This window comes from Cricetulus griseus, chromosome 7 (genome assembly GCF_003668045.3).
Source record: "Cricetulus griseus strain 17A/GY chromosome 7, alternate assembly CriGri-PICRH-1.0, whole genome shotgun sequence".
NCBI lineage: Eukaryota > Metazoa > Chordata > Mammalia > Rodentia > Cricetidae > Cricetulus > Cricetulus griseus.
The window spans coordinates 97,685,176-97,700,452 of NC_048600.1; the positions used below are offsets into that span (position 1 = coordinate 97,685,176).

The 15,277-nt window shown below is 46.4% G+C and overlaps 1 protein-coding gene across 1 annotated transcript in view; it reads right to left on the reverse strand.

Moving 5' to 3' along the window:
- Positions 1 to 3,525: 3,525 nt before the first annotated feature.
- Positions 3,526 to 15,277, reverse strand: part of Aatf (apoptosis antagonizing transcription factor) — a 96,450-nt gene continuing 84,698 nt past the window's right edge. Inside the window, exon 12 of the mRNA XM_027426414.2 lies at positions 3,526 to 3,940. Within this exon, the coding sequence (XP_027282215.1) occupies positions 3,877 to 3,940 (64 nt within the window). The 3' untranslated portion in view covers positions 3,526 to 3,876. The remainder of the gene's footprint in view (positions 3,941 to 15,277) is intronic.

Here is a 15,277-nt window from a genome sequence, read left to right on the forward strand (position 1 = left end):
GTTAGACAGGGAAGGACAATGGCTTATGAGTGATGTGTAAGGCAGTAGGCTGGACAAAAATCAGACCAGCAAACCCCACACCAAAAGGATGCTTCAGTCACCACTGCAGTGGGCTTATACATAACTTCCCAACTCATTTGGAAATCGGCATTAGCTACCAAATGTAAAGTATTAGTTTTATTAAAATGCAAATCTATCAACTAATCTGCCTTTCTAGTAACAGCTGAATTGCAGGATCCGTGTCAATTAAAATAGTTTCCAATTTATTCCTGGCTGGAAGGAGGGTGGTCTTCTGCATTTTAAAACGCACATCTCCCTTTTAGTGAGAATTTTTTCCCTTCCCTTTTCATCTCTCCTGTCTGTCTAACTCATTTTAATTGAACTTGCTGGGCTCCAGACATTTTTGATCTGTCTAAGCCTTCTTCCTTTCTGGGTTCCATCAGCCACCCAGATGCTCCCCACGAGCTCATCCCCACACTGTTCTTAGAGCAGTGGCTGTGGTCCTAGGATGGGATACTCCGTATTTTAAAAAGTGACCATTTGGGAAAAGGCCTGTTTGTGGGACCCACTGATTTCTGCTGACTTACCTTTTGAATGACTGGGGACAGTCAAGCTTGGGATACCTTGGGATCAATCTGCAGAGGCACAATGAGGAAGAGGTGGAAAGCCCTGCCCTTCCTACAGCAGCTCCATCCACAAAGTAACTGTGGTACACATTCCCGAGTGAGACACATGTGGGATCCTGGACAAGAAACTTTGTCACTGGGCTACACTATCCAAACCCAACTTTAGAGATGTCTGGTTGTTAACTGAACCTGCATCCAGGTTTGTAGCCATTATCTTTTCTGGCCAATAAATCCCCCTCATGGGGATTTAATTTCCAGCTTTTGACCTGTGGACGAAAAACAAGTCAACCACCTCCTCCTGCCAGATTACAGCAGCTAAGCTCAATAGTGATGGAGAATGGGAGAGAAGGGCCTGAGGGATTTTTCATTTTTTTGGTGGTGGTGGGGAGGCCTCTTTAAAAAGCCCTAGCTATCTTAGAGCTCGCTCTACAGATCAGGCTAGACTTGAAGTGGGAGATCTGCCTGAGAAGTCAGGGTTGGTCCCCTGCTCCCTAGCAGGAAAGTGTCAAGTAGGAATCCTCAGGGCCCAGCTGTGGATTTTAGGGATTTTAGGGACCCTGTACTCTCAGGGCCTTGACAAGCCAGTGCTCATCTACCCAAAGCAGAACATATTTCTTTCATGAATTTAATGATTGGCATTTTGCTTTTGGTGCCAGAGATGGAACCCAGTGCCTCTGTATGCTGGGCAAGTGCTCTAACAATGAGCTACACCCTCTGCCCCAAATTGTTATTTTTCACTGAAAAATCCTAACCTCATCCATTCATGGTCTTAAGCGTGACATTCCAGATGTATGCAGCATGAAGTGGCTGAACTGAGCCCTGGACAGATCCAGTGCCACACTGATCATTTTTGTGATGAGACATCTGGAATTTATTCCGATTATTCTGGTTCTCAAAGCTCACTCCTCCAGCCTACACAACCCCCTATACACTATGACCAGCAACTCCCCATCGTCATCCGTCCCCTCTGGCAGCCACTATCCTACTCTTCATCTGGGAGTTAACTGTGTTAGATTTGCTTACAGCTGAGATCTTTGTTTCTGTTCCTGGCTTATTTCACTTACGTGTCCTCCGGGCTTATCCATGCTCTCACTGAGAGACTCCTTTCTTGGCTTAAGGCTGGATAGAATTCCTCTGTGCACACATACCACATCCACTGACCCACCCATCCACCCATCCATACAAAGAACAAACATCCACACTGAGAAAGACTTCTCAAAAGAAGATATACAATGGCCAAGAGGTTCACTAGAGAATGCTGGACATAACTGATTATTAGGGAAGTGCAAATAAAAACCACACTGAGGCATCACCTGGGAAAATGGCTTTTACCAAAGGTAAGTCATGACAAATGTTGGCAAAGCAACAAAGTGAGCCCTGAATACCATTTGGAGGTGAAAGTGAGAGCAGCCATTATGAAGCACAGTATGGAAGCTCCTCCAGGGAGGAGCAAAGGCTGTGCTTCCCAGACCCAGTTCAATTCCAATCACCCACACGGCAACTCACAACTGTATGCAACTCCACTTGCAGGTGATATGACAGCTCCACACAGACATACATGCAGGCTAACACCTCTGCACAGAAGGAGGGAAGACAGGGAGGAAGGAGAGGAGAGGAAGGACGGAGGAGGAGGAGTGGGGAATGAGGAGGAGGAAGCAGCAGCTCTTTCAAACACTGAAAAGGGGCTGGAGAGCAAAACACATACCCAGAGAATGTAAAGTCCTGGGTACCAAACACTGCACAAGCACACACAAGACAGAACCACCATCTGCCCCAGAAGTCCCAGTTTTGCCAGTAACAAAGGGAGTGGAAATTAGCAGTGAGGGTCAGCGCAGTGAGGGTCACTGCAGTGAGGGTCAGCGCAGTGAGGATCAGTACAGTGAGGGTCAGCGCAGTGAGGGTCAGCGCAGTGAGGGTCAGCGCAGTGAGGGTCAGCGCAGTGAGGATCAGTACAGTGAGGGTCAGCGCAGTGAGGGTCAGCGCAGTGAGGGTCAGTGCAGTGAGGGTCAGCGCAGTGAGGGTCAGTGCAGTGAGGGTCAGTGCAGTGAGGGTCAGCACAGTGAGGGTCAGCGCAGTGAGGGTCAGCGCAGTGAGGGTCAGCGCAGTGAGGGTCAGTGCAGTGAGGATCAGTACAGTGAGGGTCAGAACAGTGAGGATCAGCACAGTGAGGGTCAGCGCAGTGAGGGTCAGCGCAGTGAGGGTCAGCGCAGTGAGGATCAGTACAGTGAGGGTCAGCGCAGTGAGGGTCAGCGCAGTGAGGGTCAGCGCAGTGAGGGTCAGCACAGTGAGGATCAGCACAGTGAGGGTCAGCGCAGTGAGGGTCAGCGCAGTGAGGGTCAGTGCAGTGAGGATCAGTACAGTGAGGGTCAGAACAGTGAGGATCAGCACAGTGAGGGTCAGCGCAGTGAGGGTCAGCGCAGTGAGGGTCAGCGCAGTGAGGATCAGTACAGTGAGGGTCAGTACAGTGAGGGTCAGTGCAGTGAGGGTCAGCACAGTGAGGGTCAGCGCAGTGAGGGTCAGATGACCCAACAGTTACCACAGCATCATTCACAACAGTCCAGATGTAGAAATAACCTGAGTATCCATTCAGGGATGAATGGACAAGAGATGGAGGTTGTTTTGTTTGTTTGTTTGTTTGTTTTTTTAATTTAATTTTTCAAGACAGGGTTTCCACATAGCCCTGGCTGTTCTGGAATTCACTCTTTAGGCCAGGGTAGCCTCAAACTCACAGAGATCCTCCTGCCTCTGATTATATCATTCATTACCACTGTTCAGCAAGAAATGGAGTTTTATAGTGTACAAGTAGACCATTTAACCAGAAAAATACAAACCCTTTCAACAAGTGTGTCATTGTGCAATTTAACTCTAAACCACTTCTAGCTCAAGAACTCACAACAGATTTCTTTTAAAAGATTTCTTTTAGTTTTAATTGTATGTCTGTGTGGGGTGTGTACACACCCGAGTGCTGGTGATTACAGAGGTCACAATAGGGCACTGGGTGCTGGGAACTGAACTTGGGTCCTCTGCAAGAGCAGTCAGTGCTCTTAACCCCTGAGCCATGGCTCCAGCCCTGACAATATCTATGATGGTTAAAGGACACAGAGGCTGAGCTTTGTATACAAGGTATATGCTCCCAAAGAACACCGTCCCAGGGATCCCAGGTGCTGCATCCTGAAGTCATCTATCCTTGATAGTAGCCAGGTAGGTCCTGTTGTGGGGGCCAGTAGTCTGGAGTGGGAGGATGATGACATCAGTCCCCATGGTCTGTATCGGGAGGGTTGAGCTGGCCGAAAAGAGATCGATACAACTCGGTCCTAGGAAATAAAGAAAGCTGGTTAACACACTGCTTAACTTTTCAAGGTTAAAAAGAAACCAAGAAGCTGGGAAATACCTTCATCTGTTTCTTCAATTGAAAACACAGCCATGTAATTAAGAACCACATCTCGGAGCACTTATTCACAAATACAAGGGAAGGAAGAAACCCAGAAGCAGCCAATCACATAGTGAAATATGTAAATAGTCCAGTGTGGCTGGATACCCTGTCTCCAGGGAATGAGTTTTCTATAAGTTTGCCCTTTACAGACAGGCTCTTCAAGTAAGAAAACAAGATTGAATATTTTAATAGGATATATGAGTCTGGCACGCAATGAGAGGATTCAATCAGACATGGGATGTAGGGGATATAATTTAGTTTTCATACATTTTCTAGGACTTGGCAGTACTTGAAAAACAATGAAAATGACCCAGCAACAAGATTCCAATTATGATCATATGTGCAGAGGTTCAGAACAGAACCAGGGTTCTTCCCCTCCCCCAATCCCCTTTCTCTAATCTCAGTCTAAGAAATAATTTAATTGGCTAATTTATTTTTAAAGTTTGATTTTAAAAATTAACATTATTGGGTGAGGAGGTGGCTCACTACGTAAAATGCTTGCTGCATAAGGCGGAGTTCAGATCTGCAGTGCCCATGTAAAAAGTTACAAGTAGCCATCATTCAGTAACCTCGGTGTTGGGGGGCAAGAGTGGAAACAGGAGGGTCACTGGGACTTTCGGGCCAGCCAGGCTAGCTAGGAAAACTGCACTCGAGGTTCAGCAAGATGAAGATAGCTGGCTCCTCCTGTGACCTCTGTAGGGACCTGAATACATACACGTGCACGAGTATATGATACACACCAACAAAATAAAACCAGCTGCCTGTGCATGTGCATGTGTGGCTGTGTTGGAAACTTTCTTTAGGAGCTGTCCAGCTGTGAGCTGAGACAGGGCTTCCTTCTCTGGCCTGTGGCTGGCTGGGCAATAAGCTCTAGGGATCCTCCTGTCTCTGCCTCCCCAGTGCTGGCTTCTTATGTGGGTGCTGAGATCAAACACAGGTCCTCATTTGTACAGCAAGTATTTTACCAACTGGGCCATCCCCCTAGCCCATTATAGTTTTGAGATAGGGTCCTACTGCTTTTGACACCATCCTCATACTATGGATGCTACTGCCTCTACCTTTCAAGTGCTGGGATTACAGATATGCACCATTATGCCCAACTCTAAAGCTGAATTTGGACATTAAAAATACTGTGATAGGGGCCCGAAGAGATGGCTCGGAGGTTAAGAGCACTTGCTGCTCTTCAAAAGACCAGCGTTGTTTCCCTGCACCATGTCTGGCATCTAACTATTACCTATAATTCCAGCTCCAGGCAACCTGATGCCCTCCTCAGACATACACAAACTCATATACACATAAAGTTAAAAATAAACCTTAAAAAAATAGAGCAAATGATGATTACAACTTCCATTGCTATTACACGAACCACACCCGGGTCAGCAGGGGAAATGGCAGAGTGTGAATTGGGTGGGAGGCTTGCTGGGGGAACTAGGCCCTGGAGTGCTTTCCTCTGTGGATGGGGAGGAGGCCCCCAGCTCCAGCAGGCCAGATCCACAAGATGTGAGTCCCCAAGACCTAGGGGACAGCCCTAAGGGCCACACCTAACTGAGGTAAGAGCCCACATCTGCTTTTGTCCACAGAACAGTGACTGCCCAAAAACAGAACAGCCAGACAGGACTCTTAAGGAGTCAGGGAGTTCAATTCCCAGAGGAAACCAAGCCAGACCTGACACCTTCATATCTAGCCCTCAACAACCTCCATCATATTAAGAAAATAGTTTTTGAAGGTGTTCTTTGCTGTCTGAAAAACTGCCAGCAGCCACCCTGATGCAACAGAAGCCATCTCTGCAACTGTTGATTTGTCTAACAGGATCTTGTCTGGCTCTAGGTTGTAGCCGCTCTCCTCTGCCACCAGTGCTGGGATTACAGGCCTGCGCCATGATTCCGGCTCAGCTTTTCAGCACTTGCTGTAGCTGTGGAGTACGAGAAACTTCCATGGGAACCCCAGCAGTAAGGACATATCAAAGTGGAGGGAGGGAGAGAGAAACCTGAATGCAGAAGCCAGATGTAGATCAGCTCTGTCATGAGGGGACCACTGAACAGGCAGAGAAACTGTGGACAGAAAATAACAGAGGGTCCCTAATTTTATCACAGGCATTTTATAATCACAAGAATTTGCTGGAAGCCTCATCCTAAAGTGTCAACCAGTTCTGAACCATACACATTCCTGCTGTTCCCTAGCTCTAGGCATCTGTCCAACCCTACAGAGGTGGAAGGCCGTGCTTGCCCCATGGGAACAAGCACCCACATGCCGCCCCCACAGATCCCCAGCAGCCCAGGCCTGCTTTCAGTCCTTGCACTGTGGCCTGCATATCTGCCAACACACACAAGCCTCTCTAGCCATTTCAACCAAGAAAATTAAACAAGAAGGAGAGCGCTGAATGACAAAAAGGACAGCATGACTTCAAGGCGATGGTGGCTGAGGAGAGAAGCAGGCACAGCGCTCTTTCATTCCCTCCCAGCCTCACCCTGCTGGCCCAGACTGAGAGCTATCACTGCCCCTCGAATGGACCTTGAAAAACCTCACCCACTGACCTTGGCTGCTTCAGATGGAACTACCCTACCAAGGACACAGAATAACCCACCCTCTCTTCCCACCCCTTCCAATCCTGCTCTAGACACCCAGTAAACCCCTCCCTTCGGTCCCAGAGTACCACAGAGTTAGGCCCCTCCTTGGCCAGAGCTGTTGGGCTCTGCCCTACCTTTTCTACACCCCCCCCCCAAAAAAAACCCCAGGGCTTCTGTTATACTGGACTTTGAACACGTAAGTGACTCTGGCAAAGCCAGAGCTCAGCCCTGAAGAAAGAATACAAAATCCTGCACCCATCACACACTTTAAATTGCCATGTAATGGATTTCTGGGTGGTACTTTTGTTTGATTTTTGTGTATATGTGTGTAGGCGCACATTCCTGATTACATGCGGAGGTCAGAGGACAAGGTGTGGGAGTTGGTTCTTTCCGCCACCATGTGGGTTTAGGGTATTGAATTCCAGTTGTAAGGGTTGGCAGCAAGCACCTATACCCTGTGAGACACCTTGGCAACCCTATGTAAATTTTTCTTGGTAAATTTAAATAGTCCCACCTTCAAGCAATTGCAAGATCTGCTGTCAGCTGAGGGAGAGGTAGAAATACCTGAAAAGAGGCAACACACCCACATCTTTTACCCACCTGGAAGAAAACACACTAGAAAAGAGACAGCTGAAGTGGCCACAAGGCAGCCAGAAGGCCTCTGCTGCCTTCCCTTCAGTGTCCTTCCTAGCCAAAGCTGTCTGTGTAGACAGATCCACGATCAACTCTGCAGATTAACCCTGTCTGCTTCTCCCTCTGTGTACATGGAGAATTGAGACTGAGGTCCCTGTCAGGCTCTGCACAATGACCTTGGTGAGCTATTGTTGCAAAAACAGAATACTGTTCCTGATCGCCATCAGGAATAAAGATGAGAGTCTGATGTGAAACGCTTCCCTGCTTTGTTTCTATACCCCTGTTCTTGGTGGTCAGTGGCAATGTCCACTGTAGAACACATATGAATGCTGGAATTACACAGGAGAACAGGCAACAGAGTAATTACTAGGACTTGGACCCAGGGTGGAAGGGTCGATGGCAGGGGCTCTTCCTTGAATTAAAATTTAACTCACCCTTTATTACAACCCACAAAAGCAAGTAATGAGCACGAACATTTTTATTTCTTTTAAACTGTCATTTAGGCTGCAGAGGGGATAATTACCTATCTCTAGTGTAGTAAGGTTTTATAACCCTTAGTGAGGCATTTTCTAATTTAATATTTTTACTATATTATCATAAAACCTGTTTCTGGAAAAAAATTATCATGCAGTAGCAGCCATTTTCCATGAAGGCAGAGTGTATGTGCATGTGTGAGCAAGATGTGGCTTTGGCTGAGAAGCACAAGCAAAACACTGGTAAGTGAGGATTTACACAGCCCTTGGTGAAATGAGTGTGTGTGCAAAACAAACCCTCAGCTCCATGTGCATACTCCTTGAAGGGCTGCAACACAGATCACTGTCATGATGCTATTTGGGCAAACAGTAGAAAGCAGCGCATTAAACCTGCAGATGGCCTGTGCAGGGCTTTCAGTTTGCTAGGTCAGTAGCTTGCAGCATCCAGCTATGAACTCTTTATCTGCTTTCTGAAAGACCATGCTTTTCCTACTCTGGCCTGGAAACCCCAAACTCTAAGATACCCCCAGCTCCTACATGCTGTACCTGACTGCTTTTGTGGGCAGCACAAAGAAAGCAGCTGACCCATGGCTCCCTGAAAAAACCCGTCCACACTTTAAAACTAGATCATGGACTCTAAGTGAGTCACATGTGTTCCAAAGGCACACTGGACACGGCAACCTGCCCTTCTGATTAAGGGCATAATCTGATCCAGGCATGATGGTACATGCCTGTGATCTCAGCACTTGGGAGGCTGAGGCTCAAGCTCAAGGTTAGCCTGGGCTATATAGCAAGAACCTGTCTAAAGTTGGGAGGGAGGGAGGAAGGGAGGGAGGGAGGATAAGACATGTCTTTGATTAACTTGGAATTGTTCATTTGTTGCTTCTCAGGAGCCAGGCAACTCTAAATACCCACGGCATACTTAGAAAGCACCTGGGCCACCTTTCTTTCTGCTCTCTACCTCCCCTGAACACTGCAGACCTTACACTACACACAACAGGGCAGCAGCATGAACATGACCCTCTACATACGTTTGAGAAGCAGGGACAAAGACAGTGCACACAAGCAGAAGACTAACAATTCTAATTCCACCAGTGTCATGCTGAGCAAAGTCTAGATCAAGTTTAAAACCTTGCAAGAAGGCTCCAAGTACACAGGTGGAGGCTACTTGTATAGACAAGCACACTGGTGCCTACAGTATCCTGACTAAACAGTGTCATTGACAATACCTTTTCCTATTGTGTTTTGACAATTTACTTTGCAGATTTTTGTTTGTTTGCTTGAGACAGGGTTCTCTGTGTAGCCCTGTCTGTCCTGGAACTCCCTCTGTAGACCAGGTTGGCCTCAAACTCACAGAGATCCACCTGCCTCTGCCTCCTGGGTGCTGGGATTAAAAGCATGCGCCACCACCAACCAACCAGCTACTTAGCACTGTTTGAAGCTTATAAATTCATAGTAGATATGCATATTCCTTGGCCTCAAATACAACGCACAATGTGACAAATTAATAAATGTTTGAATGCCAACCTGAATTTCACTAACTATTGTGGAGGATAACAAAGATACAATAGGAGGCCGGAGAAAAGGCTCAGCTGTTAAGAGTTCACATTACTCTTGCAGAGGATCCAATTTTTGTTTCCAGCATCCACTTAGGTGTTTCCTATAAACTGCCTATAAATGCGGATTCAGAGGATCTGAAGCTTTCTTCTGGCCTCTGCAGGCACCTGCAACAATATGCAGATCCACACATATACACACACATTTTAAAAATCTAAACACAAAACACCCCACAAAACAACAACAAAAACCAAACAACAAATCCAAAACAAAAATATGACAAAAAAAAAAAAAAACCAAAGGGACAGCAGAAGTCAGATTAGAAGGGTGGCTATTATCAGTCACCTGCCCAGACAACTACTCCACTTAAGAGGGTCCCATGGACAGAACTCTGCCGTTCTATAACTAATGACTAACCTACTGGCCCTCACCCCCAGAGCCAGGACAGAAGCAAGGTATACGGCTGTGCCCTATAGCTGGCTGCTCGGCTTCTCTCTCCACTGCTGCTGCAAATCCTCCTAATAGAGTGTCTGAACCCGGAATGCCTCTAATCTGCCTTTCTGGGTGAGGCCTCAGACCCTTTTGCCAATCCCAGCACTATGTCAACTGTAGCATTGCTGCTGGAGTCCAGATGGGTCAGTGTGAACAGAGGACTGTGTGTGTGTGTGTGTGTGAGAGAGAGAGAGAGAGAGAGAGAGAGAGAGAGAGAGAGAGAGAGAGAGAGAGAGGGGGAGGGAGGGAGGGAGAGAAGGAGGGAGGGAGGGAGGGAGGGAGAGCACGCGCATATCCAGGGCCTTCTGTATCTCAGGCAAGTGCTGTAATACTGAGCCATATCCCAGGCTAGCCTCCTACATTTTGAACACTTATATCCCCTGCCTTCAGAGTTCTACTGTCTTCTGCTCTGTCAACCAATAGGCTCAGACATTCTAAATAGCTAGTAGAAGGTGCCTTCCAATTAACACTTGGCACGTGCCAATAGCACTAAATAAATGGTTCTCTTCCAGTAAAATGCCTGCATTCTAACTGCCAGAAAGAGTGTCCCAGAGGACAATGGTTGTGCACTGCTTCTTCTTCTTTTTAAAAAGATACATTAGACCAAGGGACAACTGCTTACTGCCTTAAATATCTAAACAGGAAAAGTGAGCATAGCAATAGCCTATAGCACAGTATGAAATGGTGCTCAAGGCTGCAACCTGCTGTCATAGCTGGTTCTCACCTTGACCTGAGTAACCTGTAGCTTCTTGAGCAGTAAGACTACAGCATTCTCCATAAAGTGCTATCTCTAGAGCACAAAGCAGTGTCTCCTTCACACATGTATGAGGAGCAACTGGCTGCCTTGACATCTCACAGTTGGTTCCCAATAACACAATGAAGTCATGGGGGGGTGGATTTTTGACTCCCGTGTACAGCTAAGGAGGTCAAAGCAGACTCCCTTATTCTCCTACCACGACCAAAAGTGGCTCACAGACTTCCTTCCTGATCTCATATTTCACACCAAACACAATCCAAACCAGAAATGAAGCAACACACACACACACACACACACACACACACACACACACACACACACACGGAAGGGAGAAGCAACAAAAGTGGCAACTTCCCACAGAAGACCCACTTTTTTGTGCCTTTTTTCTTAAAAATCTTCCTGGGAACTATTTGATGGAATCAACGCTGGAAAAGTAGAATGTGACCCAGAGAATCTCTCTATTATCACTCATCACCAGGTCTGGATGCAAAGAAATCTTAAACTGTCCCTGCTTTCCAGAGAGCAAACCGCAGATGTGCCAATCCACCACAAGGTGGCAGTACACGACTCATTTCAAAGGGGACCAGGAGACCAGGCAGCTTGGAGCCCATAAATTACCCAGGCTGTCGGCTCTCATCACCATCCTCCCAGAGCTTGAAGGAGACTTGAGGAGGGCTATTCCAATGTACTCTTTCGGTCAGGTCAGAACTAGGTCCTTCAAACCCCTGCAGATGCTTTTAGTCTTACAACTCTAAATTACAGCTGGTGACATGTGGCCTCTGGCCTGTCTCCTAAAGATCAGACAGACTCAAGATTTATAAATGTTTAAAGAAGCAGGTTCAGGTCCCAAACAAAGGAGCTGAAAAGATGGGGAGAAGGAAGGAGGGAAGAGGGACAGCAGTAGGAATCTGTAAGGGCTTTCTCCTCACATGTCAGTTATAAATGCACGGCATAGTAACAAAGATGAAAACACCCAAACTCCTGCCATTCCTACCGGGAGCTTGAAGTCTTTCATATTCTTTTAGAGAAAAATAATTTACTTTATTGGACTTGCTGGAGGTGGGGTGTCTCCAGACAAAAGGAGCCCTGCTCCTTGCTGCTCTCGTGCGTTAATATTCCATATTCCTGGGATGATCTCTACTCTCACAGTTTGACTGTTTTATAACAGATTTGATGTGAGAGAAGACAAATGGTCTCACAAAGGAAAGACGACAAATCACCTCACTGTTTTTACCAGGTTTTCCCTTATTTTTATTCTGGAGCTGGGCACAAGGCACTCTGCCTTGCTGGAGATGTTAATATTAACATCAGGCCACCATGATCCTGGCAATAGAGTTGGCTGTTGTTGTGTTGTTGTCTTCCTGCGGCTTCAGGAAGACGAAGCTCCCTGTTCAAACAGCCAGCAGCCCCTCCAATGGCTCCTGCTTAGTTACAAACCACTTCCTTAGAGGCAGAGAAGATGAAGTTGGTGCCCAGGCATACTGGCATTCACGGCAGGCTGTGGCCCAGGGGACATGGGGCCTGGGGCTGCACAGGATGCCATTATCATTCCACAGAACCTCAACTTCTAAGGAGTGGGAACACGTAGAAGCTGGCCAGGAAGTTCACGTCAGCCAGAGGGTCTGGGCCAGGCACACTGTTCCTCCCTTTAGAAGAGCCAGCAAGCTGGCCTGGTGTCACGATGCCCAGAGCCCAGTTGGCTGGGCTCCATGAGCTCCTTGCCCTGCCTGTCTTTCAGTTCCTCTTTCACCCTCCACTCTCAGCTTTTCTATTGCATCTGAACACTTGACCTGCTCTCAATCTCATGTCTCTTCTGTGTGAAGGACACTGAGTCTCCAGAGCTGCTAACATGCATGGAATCAACTGTACTCCCCTTTGCCCTGCAAGGTCTTTCTGTCACCTGAATCCATCACTCTGTTTACAGTGGCAAAAATTCTTTTATTCATATCCTACATTAAACTGTTTACTGGCAGTAAGCTGTAGCTGAATTTCAGATATCAGTGCCATCTTTTAAAATAATAATAGAGAAGACAACTTTAGATAGGGCCACCATTGCATAGTTCAAGCTGGCCTTGAATTTTTAGTGATCTTCCTGCCTCAGCCTCTAGAGTATGGAGATTCTGGGCATGAGCTGCCATGCCTCGCTTTCTCTGTACAATAACTGAAAAGATAAAAATTGCTGCCTCCACCTTTTTATTTCCTAATAGTATCCTTCAAAGAACTTCTCCATAAACCAGGACAGAGTTCTGAACAGGGTCTCTGCTAGGTACACCTCCTGTCAGGGCACACCCAAAGAACCCTTAGCCCCTAGAGCATAGCACCTTCCCACTCTGGCTGGACCAACTAGCTTCTGCAGTCAGCAGTGTGATAGGGAGCTTGACTACTAAGTGCAGAATGAGGAGTTGCCATGCCTTCCCCTGGAAGCTGGTGTATCCTGCTGGCTTGCATAGCTGTGCCTCCCCCTGCAGGATCGAGCTGTGGGAGAGGTGGAGGGCTGCCATGTGTGTGTATGAGAAAATGTGTATTGATTTCTTCTTTCTTATAAAGGAGCACAAAGCATTGAAGAACAATTGCTCGTCTTTGCAGCATTTCACACTCCACACAAAGGCCCACCCCCCACTGCCCTAAGAAGCAAAAAGGAAAACTGCCCAGGACGACAGCACAGTCCCATCTAGACCACACCTAGCTAGCCTGTGCTCAAGCCATTTCCCTCCCTGACTGGTGTTTCTCATCTATATTGGAGAAGAACAGCCTTCAGCCTTATTTACCTTTTAAGTAGAAGTGCCCAGAGGGTAAAACGAGTTAATGTTTATAAAGTGCACTGCTTCCCAGAGGAGGCTGTGGATAGAATACATGGTGTGGCTGATGCTCACTGAAGGTCTCATCCCTTCAAGGAGTGGTTAGTCCCATGGCCCTGGACATGGCTGCCTCCTTTCTATGCTTTCTTTTCATACCAACACCAAAATAACAGAGGTAACCAGATTTATGATGCCTTCTTGATGCACAAACAGAATGTGTTCTACTACTATTTTCTTCTTAAATGGACAATTCTATAAGCAGCCTATATCTTCCACTAGTCATCCAGAGTCCTGTTGGAGCTCACCATGTTGGAGTCCTGTTGGAGCTCCAAAATAACCAGTAATTTGTAGGAGGTCACCAGAAACCCAACCTGGTATAAAAATCAGAGTCAAGATGGTCAGGAGAAAAAAAAAAAAATCAAAAGTATAATACAAAATTAAAGAAGACATGAGTGTTTTTTGAGATCTTTCCCATAGGTTCATCCAGGCAAAAATAACCTCAAACATGCTCTAAACAAAGGCTGGGTGTCAGAGATCCCCAATATTGAACCCCTCATCTCAGGTTTTTCCAACATGGCTGTAAGCTTTGGATAAAGTAACCAGAGGATGTGGGGACAGCTCCTGAGATGAAGGGAGGACTGCCAGGCACAAACAGTATGGACATTTTAGATGTGCCAAAGCAGCTGTAATGCCCCACAATAAAAAGGCCTGTGATGGATTTTGTTACTGTGTGATTTAAAAAAAAAGGGGGGGGCACAAAAATACTTACAATCCAGAGTAACTGGAAGAGACATGTATATACTTGTCTAAATAAAAACTACACAAAATGTTTTGTAAAAGATAAAAAAAGCAGGGCTGCTAAAATGGGTCAGGTGGTAGAGGCACCAGTCTCCAGACCTGCTGACCTGAGTTTGATTCCTGGAATTCATATGCTGGAAAAGAAGAATCAAGTCCCACACACTACCCTCTGGCCTCCGCATGTGCCAGGGAATGTGCGTGAGTACACACAAAAGAAAGAAATGCAGGGTGCTAAATGAACTTTGTCCTTTCTGTATTTTCCCAATTTTCTTCCAAACACATATATTATTTTTATTATAGAGGAAAAGACACTCCAAGGATGAGGTGACAGGTCTGGAATGGTGGAAGAAGAACCAAAGGAGCAAATGGACAGGATACTCGGGACTACAAGGCAAGCTTATCAGGAAGTCTAGGCCCTCTGAACTACATAGAATAACCACAGGGCAGGTTCAGGGAATTCAGTGATTCATACCAAAATGTAAACAACCTGCAAGCAAAGCTTTCCTACATAAGTAAGGTCCCTTTACAAAAGAAAAACATTTACTCTAGGCAAGTTAAAATTTTGTCTTGGGTTGAGAGACAAACTCCCTAGTAGCAGCAGCAGGGGTTAGCTGCACTCTGGGACACTTTAGTTTACAACTTGGTTTTAACTTGAGCAAGTTATTTAATTACCCCATGCCTAGTGTTTTAATCACAAAATGTAGATATTGTCGGCCATTTCTCTGCCTTCTGATAAGGACTGAATGAAATGTGGGGGAGGCAGGTTCCAGGTCTGACAGAGCAGTGCTTAGGAAGCAGAACGACACTGTCCTTCATGGCCATTCACTGCTTATCAGAACTGGGTGGCCAGCTCAGGGTAGAAAAGCCAGAGCAAATAAGGGCATCACAAAGAAACAAAAATGGTCTACACGGTTTCTCAATCTGATGTCAGCTGGGGGTCACGGGGGAAACATTAATAACATGTGTAAGCAATCCAGAGAGAGGGGGAAAGCTCAGCTACATACTTGGAAGCCACTTTAGCTATGGTTAATACAGTACCTGCAAGATGCTACTTTTAGAATCTCGTAATAATTTTAAGACAAATCCTTTAAAAAAGAAACAAAACAAAACAAAACAAAAAAACTGGAACCACTTTAAAGAACA